General features: G+C 36.4%; 1 protein-coding gene across 9 annotated transcripts in view; it reads left to right on the plus strand.

The window, feature by feature from the left end:
• Nucleotides 1–16,859, plus strand: part of Wapl (WAPL cohesin release factor) — a 69,451-nt gene extending 52,592 nt beyond the window's left edge. For 5 of the 9 annotated variants that reach the window (XM_006976688.4, XM_015995616.3, XM_006976689.4 and 2 more), the window contains 8 exons: nt 2,467–2,543; nt 5,280–5,455; nt 5,887–6,002; nt 6,886–7,050; nt 8,079–8,286; nt 10,753–10,841; nt 14,003–14,098; nt 14,521–15,108. In XM_006976688.4, the coding sequence (XP_006976750.1) occupies nt 2,467–2,543; nt 5,280–5,455; nt 5,887–6,002; nt 6,886–7,050; nt 8,079–8,286; nt 10,753–10,841; nt 14,003–14,098; nt 14,521–14,586 (993 nt within the window). In that variant the 3' untranslated portion in view covers nt 14,587–15,108. Of the gene's footprint in view, nt 1–2,466; nt 2,544–5,279; nt 5,456–5,886; nt 6,003–6,885; nt 7,051–8,078; nt 8,287–10,752; nt 10,842–14,002; nt 14,099–14,520; nt 15,109–16,728 lie in introns of those variants that run through there. The other 4 variants (XM_076544413.1, XM_076544416.1, XM_076544415.1 and 1 more) reach the window with 1 other exon arrangement.
• Nucleotides 16,860–17,563: the final 704 nt, after the last annotated feature.

Below are 17,563 nucleotides of genomic sequence, written 5' to 3' on the forward strand. Positions count from 1 at the left end.
AAAATTGGGAGACTCGGGAGGAAGGATTATGAGTTAAAGGCCAGCATGAGCTACATAGATTAAAAACTTGTCTCAAAACAAAAAGCCTCTATTTGTATATTATTGCTTCAAATGAAAGGTGCATACAGGTTTGTTCATATGTACCTGACTTAATAGTTTTCTTAATACAGAATTCTGTTTCCGGTAAATATACTAACTTGTTTGTAGAAAGCAGCAGACACAGCCTTGTTTTTGTTTTAGTTAATATGCTTTTGTTTATTTAGCTTTTGAGTCAGATAGTAAGCACAGCTGAAAGTATTTGACTTCCGAAAATAATACTGTTGGGTGACACTGAGTATCTTTGGTGGTTATGAATGACTTAGCCTAGTTCAATGTAGGCTACAATTTTACTGCCAGTGAATTTTAGAATGTATAATTACTAATTAAGTATTTTGGCTAGGTACTTTTTTTTTGTTTAAAGATTCATTTATTATGTACACAGAAGAGGGTGCTAGATCTCATTACAGACTGTTGTGAACCACCATGTGGGTGCTGAGAATTGAACTCAGGACCTCTGGAAGAGCAGTCGGTGCTTTTAACCTCTGAGTCATCTCTCCATCCCGGCTAAGTACTTTTAAAAACATGGAGGAGCTTTTGGCATATATAAAATTGAAATTGTTCCTTCTTTCTTTTAGGTTGCTGTTAACTAGGTATCACATTATTTATTTAAAAAATTTAAAATGGCTGAGTATGGTGGTACACACCTTTAATCCCAACACTTGGGAAGCAGAAGCAGGCAGATTTCTGTGAGTTAAGGGTCAATCTGAGCTTCATAATGAGTTTCAGGATGGCCAAGGCTACGTAGAGAGACCCTGTTTCAAAAAGAAAGATAGAAAAAAATATATACATACACTAAATAAAAAAAGACATAAAATTTAAAATATTTGAAATTTATTTTTAATGAGTTTTAAAGTATCAAGTTTGTATGTTGGAGATTTTTCTGCCTGTTTCAAAGTACTTGGCAAATAAGCATAGCAAATAAATAGTGATAACTACATTAATTATGAGTAATTATGACAGTGGTGCCTTAATTTTATGATAAATCAGTAGTTTTTAGTTGGGATCTCATTATGTAACTTTAGCTGACCTGAATGGTCACTTCTGTAGACCAGGATGGCCTTGGACTTAGACAAGCCTGCCTCTTCCTCCTGAGTGCTAAATTTAAGGATGTGTGCTGCATTCTGAGTAGTAGTTCTCTTATTTTAAATATTGACCTTATAGGTTGCACCTATAGGTTGTAGGGGTTAATTCCCTGTGTTAGGGTTTCATAAACTCTGCCGCTCAGCACCCATTTTTGCCCAGTAAATTTTAACTGGTGAACCTCAATATATTAGCAATATTAAATAGATACATAGTGTGAAAATTTTTAAAATTAAAGCCAAGACAGAATCTTAAACAGCATTTTGTTTTTGTTTGTTTGTGTTTTTGAGACAGGGTCTCTGTATGTAGTCCTGACTGCCCTAAAACTTGCTATAAAGCACCAGGCTGGCCTCAAACCCACAGAGATCCTCCTGCCTCTGCCTCCTGAGTGCTAGGATTAAAGGTGTGTATCACTATGTCCTTCTATTAAAACAGCAATTTTTAAAGTCAGTCATTCCAACAAATACACAATCCAAAGGTATACAGCAGTTTGATATACAGCAAGGAAACCCTTAAAAGATTATGCTATATTTAAGCAAATGACTGTTAGAGACCAGAAAATCTTATGTATATTGTATTTTGTAGCATAAAGCAGACTTGTTTCTTAGCTCTTTAAGAAACATTTGTTGGTGTGTGGCATGACAACAGGCATGATGCAAAATGTTCGTGTTGTGTGTTAGAACCAAGTGAATTCATGAAAGGAGCGTGAGCATTACTAGAAACACTTTGGATTCATTCTGCATTTGACTTTTGAATTAATTTTTGGTACTTGAGAAATTTTCTATGTTGCCAATCTTTGCAACCCCACATTTAATTGCAACTCTGTGGGTCACAACTTGAGTTTAAGAAGTTGTATCCTGGGCTGGAGAGATGGCTCAGAGGTTAAGAGCACTGACTGCTCTTCCAGAGGTCCTGAGTTCAATTCCCAGCACCCACATGGTGGCTCACAACCATCTGTAATGAGATCTGGCACCCTCTTCTGCATACATAATAAATAAATAAATCTTTAAAAAAAAAAAAAAAGTTGTATCCTGCCAGGTGATGGTGGTGCATGCCTTTAATCCCAGCACTCGGGAGGCAGAGGTAGGCGGATCTCTGTGAGTTCAAGGCCAGCCTGGTCTACAAAGCGAGTTCCAGGAAAGGCTCCCAAAAAAACCCCACGAAGTTGTATCCTTAGATGGCAAGGTCTGTTTAATTTTTGTATTTTAAGGCATCAGGTAAAATGTGCTGTTATTTATAATGAAAATTATGGATTGTCACAGTCATTTTTATATCCTTTCCTTTTAGGTAACAGTGCATAATCCAGAAAATCAAAGCTACTTGATAGCCTATAAAGATTCACAACTCATTATTTCATCAGCTAAGTAAGTTTTAATAAACCTTCTCATTATTTTTTTAAAACTAAGGAAATAAAGTTGTATTCTGTTCCTTCTTAAAATGTGTTGCTGTTGAGATTTGTGAATAAGTACACTGTAGAGCAAAAGTGAGTAGTACAGATTCTTGAGCTTTGGTGAGAATTCAGCTTCTTCATGTTAGCTCTAACCCTGACAAGTCACTGTGTTGTTGCAAGGTCTTTAGGGAAGACAAGAATTGTGCCTTGCTGCTGCTAGGGTAGTTTTGCAATCACTAAATATCTTCACATATATCAGATACATTTCTACAATGTATATAATACATGTTTAGATTTCAAACGTTTGTTAAAACTTTTTAAGGTATATATACAACGTATGTTAATGAGTTAAGTTCTATTTTTAAGGTCTAGTATAGCATTGCTTAGTGAATGGTAAATATATTAGTCCTTTTATTTGAAGTGGGTTGTAACTCCATTTCTGCCCTTTATTTATATCTCCTTTTCCAGATCTTTGTGTAGTATCTCTCCTTGTCTAGCCTTCATCACAATTAGGCTAATGCTGTCACCTCTGCCTCTGTGTCTCCAGTCCTGGTTCTGTCTTATTACAGCCGCTTCTTCTTGGTATCGCTGTCCTCGTTTTTTGCTATCTCTGCCCTAGTTCTCTGGCCTTTATCTTAGCTGGCATTATGCCACTGGGATTTAACTTTCTCTGGGTCTCTGCTTTGAAAAACTCATCTTAAATTGCAATTCTGTATTGCAATTCTTTATTGTCTTTGTATGAAAGGAACAAATGTTTCAGTGCAAATGGTCTAGCTTATCTGTGTTTTAACCTCTTATTTGGAGAATTTCAGACTTAGAGAAATGTAGACAGAATGGTATGATCAACTCTTATTATTCAGCTTGAATACTATCTAGGCGAGTTCTGTTTCTATCACCTCATCCTTATGTGTTATTTTGAAGCAAATCCAAGTGTTATATCATCTCCATTTCCTGTTTTGTGTTCCTTTGGTGGATTTCATAGGACATTATTATCCTTAATGCATGTAATCTTTCCTTCTCAAGGATTTTCTTCCCAAGTTGTCTGTTTCTGATTCCTTTTTTTTGGGGGGGTGGTGGTGGTGGGCGGTAGTTGTGGTTGATTGATGGGTTTGTTGTTGTTTTTGATAGCAGTAGGGATTGAACCTGTGGTTTCAGATACACCTGGCAAGTACTCTATCATTCAGTCCAAGTCCCTGCATTTTTTTTAATTAACAAAAGGTATATTTCTGATTTTAAAAGTCCTTTCTTTCTTATACTTCTTAATCCCTGAGAATTGCCTTCATAAGTGTTTAGTGTGACAGTTTCCATCTCTTGCATAGGATTTTCTGGTGAAATGTTTTTAGAAGTGATGATAAAAGTCAGAATTGAAGTTTGGGAAATAGCACTCACCTGGAGCTTTTCAAGAAAACATCATAGATACTCAGTAATACTTAAGACAGTCAGTTTAGTTATTTACTAATAACCACAGGGAAATCTGTCAACATCCTCAAACATCAGAAGAATAAATTATTTGGGTTTGACCTTATAAGAACATCTTAACCAAAGAATTGTAGACTATTTAAGAGTTTTATATATAGAATTTCCTTATTATATATTAATAAGAAACTAGGAATAGATTAAAAATGCTATATTTTTCTTTAAGGGTTTTGTGTGGTATGCAGTTCATGAAAAATAAAATTGACAGTTTACTTGATCTGTGTCACACTTGGGGGAAAATCCTAACGGATTTGAGGTTTAAAGATGCCTGGGGGGGCTGGAGCAATGACTTAGCAGGTAAAGATTCTTGAGAGTATAGACTTGACCCTTTGTTCAGCTCCCAGAACCCGTGCAGAAATGAAGGGGCACATCAACTCCACAAAGTTTTGTTTTGATTCCTGCATGGGTGATGTGGCACCTTCCGTACCCCCAACCCCAATCATACAAACATAGTAATAATAAACATAAAAATTACAAATAGTCTTCAGAAATAGACTGCATATGTATTCATGTTTCAAGTCTTGGGAATCATTCATTGGGTATAGCTGCCAGAAGACCTGTTACTTAAATGATCTACAATTAAAAATAATGATTTGCCTTATTGTATGTCAAGCATTTAATACTCACCTTTACCAGGTGATTTATTTTAAATATGATGCTCTACCTGCTAAGAAAACATTCTCTTCATTTGCTAAATGAAAAACAACTAAGTAAAACTGAAAAGGGCCTGTCATTGTTTCTTAAAGGCTTTTGTGTGTGCAGGTGGGGATGCATTGTGATATATTTTGTGTGTGAGATATGTATAACGTATGACAGCTCCTGCAAAAGTAACAGGAGTTTGTTTTGTGAGGGGTTGTTTTGGTTGTTGTGGTAGTAGTTTGATTTGAGATGGGATCTCACTCTTTTGTCCCAGCTAGTAAACTCCTGGGCTAAAGCAATCTTCTTGCCTCAGCCTCCTCTGTAGTGGGAACTATAGACATGAACCACCATACTCAGCATGAATGAATGAACTTTTAACTTTCTTCAGAGAAAATTTAAGAATGATCAAGTTCATCAAACTTTAACAACTAGTGAGATTATCAGGCATCTGTGATACATTTATTAGACATTAAACATTGTAACTTTCAAAACGGAAAAACCACAAAACCAAAAAACCCTGACTGTTTTTATTTAGGCCCTGGTAAATAGAAACTTACTGTATAACTTTTATTATACTATTTTATTTTCTCTCAAGAGCATTACAGCATTGTGAAGAACTAATCCAGCAGTATAACCGTGCTGAGAACAGCATATGCATAGCAGACAGTAGACCTCTGCCTTACCAGAATGTAACTAACCACGTGGGCAAAGCAGTGGAGGACTGCATGCGGGCTATCATTGGGGTATTGCTCAATTTAACTAATGATAATGGTACGTAATATTTTTTTATTGAAAAATTATAGATTGCACATGGGAATAAGCTATTCTGTTTATGATATAATGATTTACAGTATTCCATTACATAATTGACTTACTCCTATAGTCAAAAGCTACTTTTAGGAATTGATTCTTAGAGCTGCCTAGTAAATAAGCCTTGAAATATCAAAACCACATATTTTAGTAAAGGAATAATTAGTCAGTTTAAAATTAATACTTATTTTTGTAGCTGGGTATGGTGGGCAGACCTACAGTCCTAGCACTTGGGGAGGCTAAGGCAAGAGGAGGGCCAGAGGTTGAGGCCAGCTTGGGCTACAGAGCAGGTACCAGGTCAAGCAGGTCTCGGGAAAAGAAGACAAAAACCGACAAAAGAAAATGATTTTAAATGTGGTGATTGGTGTCATAGGAAGATTTTCTTATTTCAGAGTGGGGCAGCACGAAGACAGGAGAACAAGATGGACTTATAGGCACAGCCATGAACTGTGTCCTTCAGGTTCCCAAGTACCTACCTCAGGAGCAGAGATTCGATATTCGAGTGCTGGTGAGGCCAAGTGTTACTTGGTGTTTTATTTTATCTTTAGAGGAGGAAACTTCATTTTAGTTTGGATTTAAGAATCAGTTGTCCCGGGAGCTGGTGGCGCACACCTGTAATCCCAGCACTCGGGAGGCAGAGGCAGGTGGATCTCTGTTCGAGGCCTGCCTGGTCTACAGAGCTAGTCCAGGACAGGCTCCAAAGCTCCAGAGAAACCCTGTCTCGAAAAACAAAAAAAAAATAAAAATAAAAAAAATAAAAAGAATAAGAATAAGAATCAGTTGTTTAATATATTCTGGGTTAGACTGGAGAGTTGGCTGTTCTTCTAGAGGTTCTGAGTTCAATTCCTAGCAACCACATAATGGCTCACAACCATCTATGATGAGATCTGGTGCCCTCTTCTAGCATGCACATAGAATACTGTATACACAATAAATATATATAAAGTGTGTGTGTGTGTGCGTGTGTGTATGTGTGTATTCTGGGTTGTTTTGATGGATCCTTATGAACATACTTCTCCATATTTTTCTATCTTACAAAGCCTCCTTTATAAAAATAAAGATTTAAACTGAAAATGGTAGTTAATAACTGAGGAGCTAAGTGTTGCTCATGTCCATAACCCTAGCACTTTGAATGGTGGAGTAAGAGGATGGCCATGAGTCAGGGCCATCCTGGACTATAGAAATCAACAAAACAGTTCCTCTGCTGCCTACCCAAGCCAGCTGAAAGAATCTTTTGGAAAGAGCAGTACCTTGCACAGTGTTTTTGAACAGATTTACAAATGGAAAAAAATGCTGTTTAACATTTCATTTGACAATAAAAGTTAAAAAATTACATGTTATATTCATTAAATTCTTGTTTATGATAGTTATATTTTTTTAATATTTTATAGGGATTGGGTCTACTGATAAATCTGGTGGAGTATAGTGCCCGGAATCGACACTGCCTTGTCAACATGGAAACATCCTGTTCTTTTGATTCTTCTTTCTCTAGTGGAGAAGGAGATCAGAGTTTAAGGCTAGCTGGACAAGTTCATGCTGTTCAGGCATTAGTACAGGTGAGAAGCAGTGACATAATTACATATATGTAAATTCTACAGGGTCCACTGTTCACTCAGAAATGAAAAGTCAACTGACTCCTTCAGTCTTGATTCGCTGGCACAGTCCCTAGGACCTCTGGGATTCTTGATTTGTTTTTTCTAGGTTATTATCTTATACATACAGTCTTCAAAATCTGTTTATTTAGCACATCTTGAAGGTCTGCTTAGTAATTGATATGGTATTTTTCATTAATAACTTGTTTCATTTCTCAAATGGTGTGAATGGGTATATTAAGTGCTTTTTGTGTTGAACACAATAACAACAAAAGGAAAATAAAGTAATTGAAGACAAGGAATTTGGTGGGTTCTCTTGACTGAATGGAATACGTAATAGGAAACTCTATTAATAGTCTTATACTTAAATAATAAAACTGCAAATAATGTTATGATCTAGTTCTTCCTGGGACCTTTTATATTTTTATATCTTTAATTTTTTGTAAAGATGTTATTTTGCTTTACCTCGTGCAGTTCAGTTATTGCCTTTCCTACTGGTTAATTTATCCAATATGCATGGGTTTGTTGATTTGTTTGTTTGTTTGTTTAATGGTAGTTTTTTTGTTTGTTTTTTTTTTCCTTTAATTTTCTAGGTAGTATTACCTGGATTAAGGACAATTATGGAGACTTTCACTATTGGAAACAGTACATAAACTGTTACTAGATTCCTTAAATCTTAACAACATTTATATTTCAGTTTTGGCTTTTGGTAAAATGTAAGACAAGCTTTTTTAAAAATCAGATATTCTTATTTAAAGCAAAATATTAGAATATGTACATGTTGGCATTTGATCAATTTTTTTTAATAGATTTCCATCCCTCTCCTTTCTCTAGTGCCTCCCACTTCTTTATAATTGGGGTGTGTTGTGTGTGTGTGTATAAATACAATCATTTGAAATTATTTAGTATTGCTTGTATGTGTTTAGTGCTGATCTTAGGTTTGACTAACTTATTGATGCCTTTTAATGATTTTCAAAAACAATTTTTATCAGCTATTTCTCGAACGAGAGCGAGCAGCACAGTTGGCAGAAAGTAAGACAGATGAATTGATCAAAGATGCTCCCACCACTCAGCACGATAAGAGTGGAGAGTGGCAAGAAACAAGTGGAGAAATACAGTGGGTGTCAACGGAAAGGACTGATGGTGCAGAGGAGAAGCAGAAGAAGGAGGAGGAGGATGAAGAACTCGATCTCAATAAAGGCATGTTTATCTTGAGTAGTGGTAGATTCACAGTGAGAGGAAGATTTTTTTCTTCAGAACATTTTGATTCATGTATTGTTATAATTTAACAATGTCTGTATAGTTTATCTAGTTAAACTTGGGTAGTTCATTACTTACAAGTAATTCTTCCTATCAGTGAGCATGGTGTGTGTCATTGAGAGATCACTTTTCTTTCTTGGTGCTTCCCCTCCTTTATAAGGAGTAGCAGCTGAGCTGGACATGATAGTGCACATCTGTAATTCCAGCAGTTGATAGGCTGAGGCCAAAAGAATGTGGGTTGGAAACCAGCCTGGGTTATATAATGAGACCATAGTTCTAAGGGGGAGAGGATGAATTTCTCAGATTTCTTTTTTTCAGTCTCTGACATATTTTGTTAGACTTTACAGTAGTAGTTCTCAGCTAGGTAAAGAAGAGGAATACATACCTAGCTAGAGGCACTATTTTTACTAATGAATTATTGACAACCTATTGTTTCCAGGAATTATGATACTTGGTTTATATACAAATTCTACAAAATAGCTATTTGTAACTAGGCCCCCAAGGTTTTATTTTTATGTTTTATTTTTTGTTGTTGTTGCTGTTGTTTAGTTTTTCCAGACAGGGTTTCTCTGTAGCCTTGGCTGTCCTGGAACTCACTCTGTAAGTCAGGATGGCCTCAGAGATCTGCCTACCTCTACCTCCTAAGTGCTGGGATTCAAAGACGTGTGCCACTACCTCCCAGCTAAGGTTTGAAATTTAGTGTGTTCAACTTTTCCACTTAGAAGACTGAGGTTGAGCTTCGTCTCTTTCTGTTAGGTGTAGCAGGAATCTTAAAGAGTCTTATTAATAAGAATGAACCTGGGGCCAGTTGTTGGGGTGAATGCTGGAAGGTCAGAAGCAGAACAAGCTATAGCCAACCTCACCTTGCTAGTTCCTCAGCTGATCCTGTTTCCTCCGACTAGAAGCCTCTGAGTCCTCATCCAGAATGAATCTCAGCTGAACTGCTGCTCCAAAGCCTGAAAGCTTAACCAGCCAAATGCTTCTAGTTTCTGGTCTCCACGCCTTATATATCTTTCTGTTTTTGCCATCACTCCCTGGGATTAAAGGCTCACTTCCTGGGATTAAAGGGGTGTGTCACCATGCCTGGCTGTTTCCAATGAGACCTTGAACTCACAGAGATCCAGAGGGATTTCTGCCTCTGGAATGCTAGAATTAAAGGCGTGTACTACCACTGCCTAACCTTTGTTTAATATTGTGGCTGTTCTGTCTCTGACCCCAGATAAGTTTATTAGAGTGCACAATATTTTGGGCAACACAATACCACCACAGTTAGGCTACTTCTCCCCTAAGTTCTGATACTCTATGAAAATTTTGCTCCTAAGAAACTTAGCTACTAAGGTTTGTCATAGTCTTTTACTCAGAGGCCTGTGGTTTAAACCAGATAAGCTTTGATAGTTTAGTGCATATTATAATCATAGTTTTGTTTTGACAGTCTTATTAAAAAATGATTGCTTATTGAGATATAATTCATATACTATAAAATTACCCTTTTAAAGTGAGTAATCCAATAGCTTAGTATATTCGCAGAATTATGTATTCATTCCTATTGTCTAATGTTGAACTTGTTTTCTTTAGCCCTAAAGAAACTATGTATCAGTCGGCAGTCAGCTTCTCCATTTCATCCTCCCCCACCACTGCCAATAGTGATCTACTTACTCTCTCCAACCATTTACCTGTTTAGGGAATTTCATATAAAAAGAAACATACAATTTTTTTTTCTTTAAGGAACTTACTTCAGTTAGATGCATGTTTTTAGCATTTGGTAGAACTGTATTCCTTATTTATATAGTCAGACCATATTTCATTGCATGGTCTTACTAGGTTTTGTTTATCTGTCCATTGCTGAGCATTTGAGCTGTTTCTACTTTCTAGCTAGTACAGTGATACTGTTTTCCAGTGTGGTAGCAGCAGCCCATCAGCAATGTGTGAGGGTTCCAGCTTAATTCACACCTTGAAGTTGTTTTTTCATAGACATTTTGGTTGACAGAAAAGTTTTTGTTTCATTTGCAGCTCTTTAAAGACATTATGTGGAACATTTTAATTTGTTTATGGTCTTTTTGTGTCTTTGAAGAAATGATGTATTCAAATCTCTTGCCTACTTTTTAATCTGGTTATTCATCTTGTCATTAAATTGAAAGCCTTCTTTATGTATTCTGAACATCTTATCAGATAAAGGATTGTGTACTTCCACTTTGTTAGTGGTATCTTTTTAAAAACCAATCTTTAAGTATGTTACAGTTTAGTTCTTATATTTAGGTCCCAATTGAGTTAGTTTTTATTAATTTGGGATACTGGGTTGTCAGCGCATTACATTTAGTAGCTTTTAAGGTAATAACAGAATAATTGAAGGTGCAGAGTTTGTATCAGTTGATACACTGTTAAAACTCTTTATTTAACTGTTCTCAGCCCTTCAACATGCTGGCAAACACATGGAGGATTGCATCGTGGCCTCCTACACAGCCTTGCTTCTTGGGTGTCTCTGCCAGGAAAGTCCCGTAAGTAAATAGTTCAGAAATGTTTTAAGAGATTTAAATGTATCTTTAAGAGATTGTTGTGCAACAGCTTCATGCCATTACCTGATGTATTTATTTACTTTAAAAATTTTCCCCATTCATATATACTTTTTATTTCAGAAGAGCTTTTGACTAATCATGAGGTTATTTAAACAATTTTATTTAATTTCCTGTGGAAAAAAAGTGTCAAGACTATGTCTTAACTTTCTAGTGGTTTCTTTAATACATTGACTATCTTTATTTCCTTTCCAATACAGGCTTTCATAGTAAGATTTGAGATGGGGTGAATTGTTGGTTTTCATCGCTTTTTTTAAAAACTGATATACCTATGAGAGTCAAACTGTTGAAAATATTAAAAAGCAAGCTAGTGGATTCATGGTGTAGCTCCATTACTAAAGTGCTCGCTTGGTATACATGAAGCCCTGGTGTAGCCCCTAGTGCTGCTTCCTAAACTGCTCATGGCAGTGTATGCCTGGAATCCCAGGACTTGGAGATAAAAGCAGGAGCTTAGAGCCTCAGAACAAACAAACAAACAAAAACAAAACCTAACAGGAATGCTTTTAATGTCATAAGAAAAAACAAAAAAACAAAACAAAACAACAACAACAAAAACCAGGAAGGTTTGTGGGATGTTAAAGACTTTCAAATAGTTGTTGAACTTTTCAAGATACATTCTAAACTAAGAATGCATTAGGTATAACAGGAAAGTTCTTGGTATGGATGAATGAGCTGCTGCTGTTACCTGTAGTAGGAGTAAAAGAAGGGCTAGTGTGAAACCTGTGCTCAGTTGGCCGAGTCCCTCTGAACCAATTTCAGGCCAGGAAAATGGGATTACCATTAGTAGATTAAGTTCATCAGGGATTACTTATGAGAAATACAGGTGTCTACATAATTAAACTATCACACAAAAGTGGAGGTTATAGCTATTGGACAGTCTGTTGCCATTGGAAAAACAAATATGATCTTATGTCACCGTGAGTGCTCCCTTTGAAATATGTGGTGGCACAGGTGGGTAAAGTGAAAGCTCAGTAGTTACCTTAATTTCTTATACAGTTATACAGTATTGTATAACTGTACTGAAATATAGATCTTGAAGTTCTGTTAGTCTGATAGGTGGCCATCATTATGGGTGTCTGTAGTTTTCTTGTTCCTAAAAAAGAAGGTTCTGAATTTGTGGACAATATTGTGGATTCTTAGAATCACAGGGTGATGTATATGTTGCTTTGGTGATCCTTATAATTAGAAAACTAGATGCTACCACTAATATAAAATAAATGGTCTTTCCCATTGTGGAAGTAGAAGCGCTCTGCAATCAGAATTGCATGTGTTCTGTGTGGCCCTGTGCTTAGGAAGCCCAATAAAGTCTGGTCTCATATTCTGTTGCCCACTCTTCCAGTTTGCACCTGGCAGTTTGCAGTGGTCAGTCTCCTCACTGCCCTCATAGGTTCTTGGCCTCTGTATTCTTTGACTCTTGCGCAGTGCCACAAGATCTAGCTTTCTTGAGAGCTCTTGCTAATTACCTAACCTCTCTGTCTCTGGCTTGTCAGCAGCAATGGAGTGAATGATGGATTTACTTACATGTTTAAAATCACACAGTTAAGCCTGCTTCTTTAGTTCCCAAACCCTGCATCCCTCTTGTATAGGTATTAAGTTTCTCAAATAGTCCATGCTATATTTTTCCTTTTGTACTTCCTGTACTATAAATGTTGTAACTGTCCTTCCTACAGCCACTATAAATGTTTAGTTCTTTAGTGTGTTGATAAAGGATTTGAACTAATGAAGGCCTTTTATCCACATCGTAGGAGCTATTTATTCATTATTGGAAGTATACTTTTTTATTGAGCAGTCCTTCAGAGTTACCACAGCCATTATCCCGTCCACTGTTATGGAGGCTGTTTAAATGTAATGATTGATACTACTTTTGTAGCACATGATTATTTTAGCAGGGTTTTTTTTTTTTTAATTAAAAAAAGTATGTGGGTGGATATTTTGCCTGTGTTGTAGTTTTTCTATTATTGTAAAACACCATTACAGCTCACAGTCCTCCATGAAGGGCAGTCAGCAGAAGCCATAAAGGAATGCTGCTGACTGGCTTGTTCAGTTTTCTTTCTTACATAACTCAAGGCCTAGGGGTAGTGCTGCCCATTCTGGGTTGGGCCCTACCCCATCAGTCATCATTCAAGAAAATGCCCCATAGACTTGTCTACGGGTCAGTCTGATGGACACAATTCCTCAATTGCTGTTCTCTTCCAAGATGACTCTAGTTTGTGGAAAGTTGACAGAAAACTAACCAGCACAATATGCATGTATGTCATGCATCATGTATGTGCCTGGTGCTTGGAGGCCAGACAGTTACAGACAGTTAGGAGTCACTATGGTGGGTGCTGGGAATCGAGCCCAGGTTCTCTGGAAAAAGCAGCCAGTTTCTTCACTGCTGAGCCTTCTCTGTAGTCTCTATTTGAGAATTTAAACTCAGGGATGTGCCTGCCTCTGCCTCCTGAGTGCTGGGATTAAAGGCGTGTGCCACCATTGCCTAGTTAAATTAAGCATTTTTAAACATAATGAAATAGAAATTTTAAATCAGGTCATGTAATAGTTTCCTCTTACCAGGGTGTGTGTGTGTGTGTGTGTGTGTGTATTAAATTATATATATATATATATATATATATATATATATATATATATATATGCTGCTTTTTGCTAATAATCAAGGGAAACTTCACCTCCTCTGGGATTGGCCCATAATTTATCACAAATGATATATTTAAAGATTTAGTTAATTCTTCTAATTTACCTCTATAGCATGGAGAATTTTCTTTGATCTGTTTTATAAACAGCTCTGTGAGTATTCTGTCTACACATTCAACAGTGCAGTTTATTTCAGCCTTTTCTCTTTACAGTTAGTCCTTTGTAGCTTTTGCTAGCTTGACTTTACCCTTTCTTTCTGTGGGTAGGATGGTGTAGAGTGGGGAGTGGACCCAAAGGTGCCTGCACATAGTTAAGTGAATGTGGAATGGATGTAACTCAGGAGGTCTGGGCTTCTTGTAGGTGTTTACCGTAAGATACATAGCAGGCCAACAACATTGGGTGGGTTATAGTATCTTTTTCTGCCAGATGACTGACTTTTTAATCTGTTTCCTCAGATCAATGTAACTACAGTGAGGGAATACCTTCCAGAAGGAGATTTCTCAATAATGACAGAAATGCTTAAAAAATTCTTAAGCTTCATGAATCTTACTGTAAGTAACTTTTATTGCATTTTGCAGTTTATATGAGTTTTTTATTATCCAGACAAAATCTTACATTGGCGCCCAGGCTGGCAATCTTCTTGCTTCAGCCTTTCAAGCGCTGAAATTAATAGGTGTGGATAGTGGGACCTGGCTAATGCATGTGTTTTTAAATTGAAATGTAATACACTAAAATAAAAATGGCCATAGAGAATGCTTATGTTTCTGCTTTCTCCTTTTATTCCACCTGAGCTTCTAGCCTGTGAGGTGGTATTACCCATAAACACAAATTATTGTGACAAAATGCTAGATTGTAAAGGCAGTGATACAATTTCAGTGTACTCTGATTTCTAGTCTTTACTTGAGTAGCTTCTTTAGAAGGTAGACATTGATTTTAGTATCTAACCATCATTTCCTTCTTCCTTCCCTTTCAGTGTGCTGTTGGAACAACAGGCCAGAAGTCTATCTCTAGAGTGATTGAATATTTGGAACATTGCTAGCTGCTTTACCTTTGCTTCAGGTGCTTGGTAATGCTGGAGCTATCCTTAGACAAAGAAAAGTCATGAAAGAAGTCCTTGAAGATATACCAAGAACATTCATCAGTATCATTCGTGTTTGGATTTTTATGACCACCCGATTTCTTCATCATCATGCATTCTGCATTTGCTAAATGACAGTTACTACATCAATCTGCAGCTATCAAAAATGAGGGAAAGGTTCAGGCTGTTAACAGTCCCATGCAGTATTTGAATACACTTACTTGGCAGAGTCTATACCTCCCCTCGGTTCCTTGCTTCTTCTTAGCAAGGTTGAAAGGGGGAACTTGCTGCTGTTAGTGCAACTGCTGTGTATGTGGAGCCACTGTTGTCATGGCAGTCAGGTGCAAAGGCAGCTTAGCTACTGAGGTAGTGAATGTTCGAGGACATTCGAGACAACAGCTTAGTTCCTTTTTCAGGCTCATTTGCTTTTGCTTTTTGTTGAATGATTCCAATCGTAAATAAAGCTTTTAATAATTTTGTGAATTTTTTTTGTTGTTGTTCCCTGAACTACTGTCTATATTTAAAATTAGATGGAATCCAAAGACACAAGGGATTAATAGTATATTTTTTTATTCTTGATTAGGTTTGGGTGTTGAACTATTTTTCACTTCTGAGACCATGACCATATTCAATATCATACCATAACGTGTCATAGCTATAGGCACAAGAAAACAAGTAGCAGTTTGAGGGAATATTATATTATATAAGATAATGTGCCCTGTTAAAGGATTAAGCAAAAATAGACAAACCCAGGGTAGTTTACACTTAATGCTAGAGAGGCTCTTGAAACGTTGTTAAGTTTTGAGAGAACTTCTCTAGATATATTTTCTAATGTTCAGTACAGTAAATATAAGGAAGCTAAAACACCAATGTGGAATTCGTTTTTTCCAGATAGCGTGTATATTCTTCTATAGAGTGACAGGATCAATTGCATAAGCGCAAAGCCTTAAAATTGCTGGTGTAGAGAAGACCCTTTTTATTCAGATTCTTTGTTCATAGAGCAGTTGTTTAGAAAACAGTTGTGGAACACACAGAACATGGTTTATAGGTTCAATTTCATAGGTTTTTTTGTTTGTTTGGTTCAGACCACTGGTTATGTTTTATTGGGTTTTTTTTCCCCCTTTTTAATTGATTGGCCTGAGGACAGGCTTTCCAGAGATGTTTCATTAATACTTTTAATTACCTTTCAGATAGTTACATCATGTTTCTTCATTGGATTTGTAAAACTTGAAGCCATAAAAATATTAGTTTGGTGTGTATTGGGAAAATAGCTAAAAGTCTAATTTTGACTCATTTTAGACTTTGTTATTTCCTTGTATAAAGTAACAAACCGGGGCTCTTGTATCAGTGCCAGCTGTAATGTTTTTAAATGCAGTGGCTGCCTTCTATTGTCTTCCTATTTTTGATAATGCAGATTGTTGGGAAATCTATAAGGAAGTAACTGACTCTAGGCAAATTGTTTTCTTCCTTCTACCCACCCAGCCCCTCCCCATCACTTTTTAAGAACACAGTGTGCCAGTGTAATATGGGAAAGATTGAGATTGTATTTGCCCTGTCTACCAAACTAATTTAGCAAACTTTTTTTTTTAAAGCATACTGGTAAATAATGTCCACAAATTTATTTACATATATTTTAATTATTTTAAAATACATTGATATTTATTAATCATTGGATTTGGGGAACAGATTTTTGGTTGTGGCAGATGGCAAGGAACAGTAAACAGTTGGATGAGATCAATCAGGGCGAATTACATTTTTTCTGTTACACTGGTAATCATTTGATAATTGATTTACCTCAGTGTTTAACAGTTTTTTGTTTTGTTTTGTTTTAAAAATAATAACTAATTGTCAAGCACTGATAGATAGATGCAGGTTTCTGGTGGGGTGGGTTGTGAGGAAGATACACCTGACCGCCTGCAGTGCATTTGTGTGTCTTTAACCCTCGGAGAACTCTCATTTAGGGTACTTGAGGCTGACTTGCAAATTAACTAAAGTTTTAAGGTAACCTTTTTTCCATTGTAAATATTTCTGTAAATACTACCAGTTGGATATTAGAACAGTAGGATACTTTTCTGAATCCAATCCTATTTTTATTTTATACAGTATTTCTCAGCTGTGATCTTTGGAGCAAAAGCCAACGGCAGGAAAAAAATAGTTTGTACCAGTTTCATGAAGTATGTCTTTGGGTTTTTGTAAATAATTTTAACTCAAATAAAATTGCTACTTTAAATACATATGTTGTCTTTAACATAAGTCTATTGACCTGTTTTGGAAGAAAAAGTCGCAGAAACTTGGTAAGGCCAACACTGTCAGTTGAGCATAAGTGTTTCGTTTTCTCAGATAGTTTATTATGTACTTCTAAGTACTGGTCTGAATGGATGTAAACACTTAGTACCTTGGGCTGGCTAGGGGTGGTAGTTTTCTGAGTGTATAGTTAAATCCTTAGCATACTTACTACGTTGCTTTAAATCTTTTAGCTTTTTAATCATAGCTACAAATTTCTTTGCTTTTGAGATTTTTATAGCCACTCTTTAGCTTAAAATTTTTCTTGTCAGCCTTTTAAGATTTTCACATTGCTCAACCTTCCCTTGATTGATTTAGTCACAAAAGTAGATTTCTGGATTTCTCATCCACTCTACACACACACACACACACACACACACACACACACACACACACACACACGACAGCATATAAGAGTGGTCTAAAGATGCAGGTTCTAGACTTGGCACGACCTAAATCACACATGGAATTTGTTTCCCAGCTCTGGCACTTGCTTCTAACTTGAGCAAATTCTTTAAACTATCATTTACTTGGTTTGCTTAATTGAAAAGTGGGAGATAGTACCTACCTCATGGTTGTGAAGATTAAATGTGTGTGAAACATTAGTATACTGTTCTAAATTTAATGTTAGTAAGTGGCAATTTTTTTCTCTTTA

The sequence above is a fragment of the Peromyscus maniculatus genome, chromosome 9, assembly GCF_049852395.1.
Source record: "Peromyscus maniculatus bairdii isolate BWxNUB_F1_BW_parent chromosome 9, HU_Pman_BW_mat_3.1, whole genome shotgun sequence".
Lineage (NCBI taxonomy): Eukaryota > Metazoa > Chordata > Mammalia > Rodentia > Cricetidae > Peromyscus > Peromyscus maniculatus.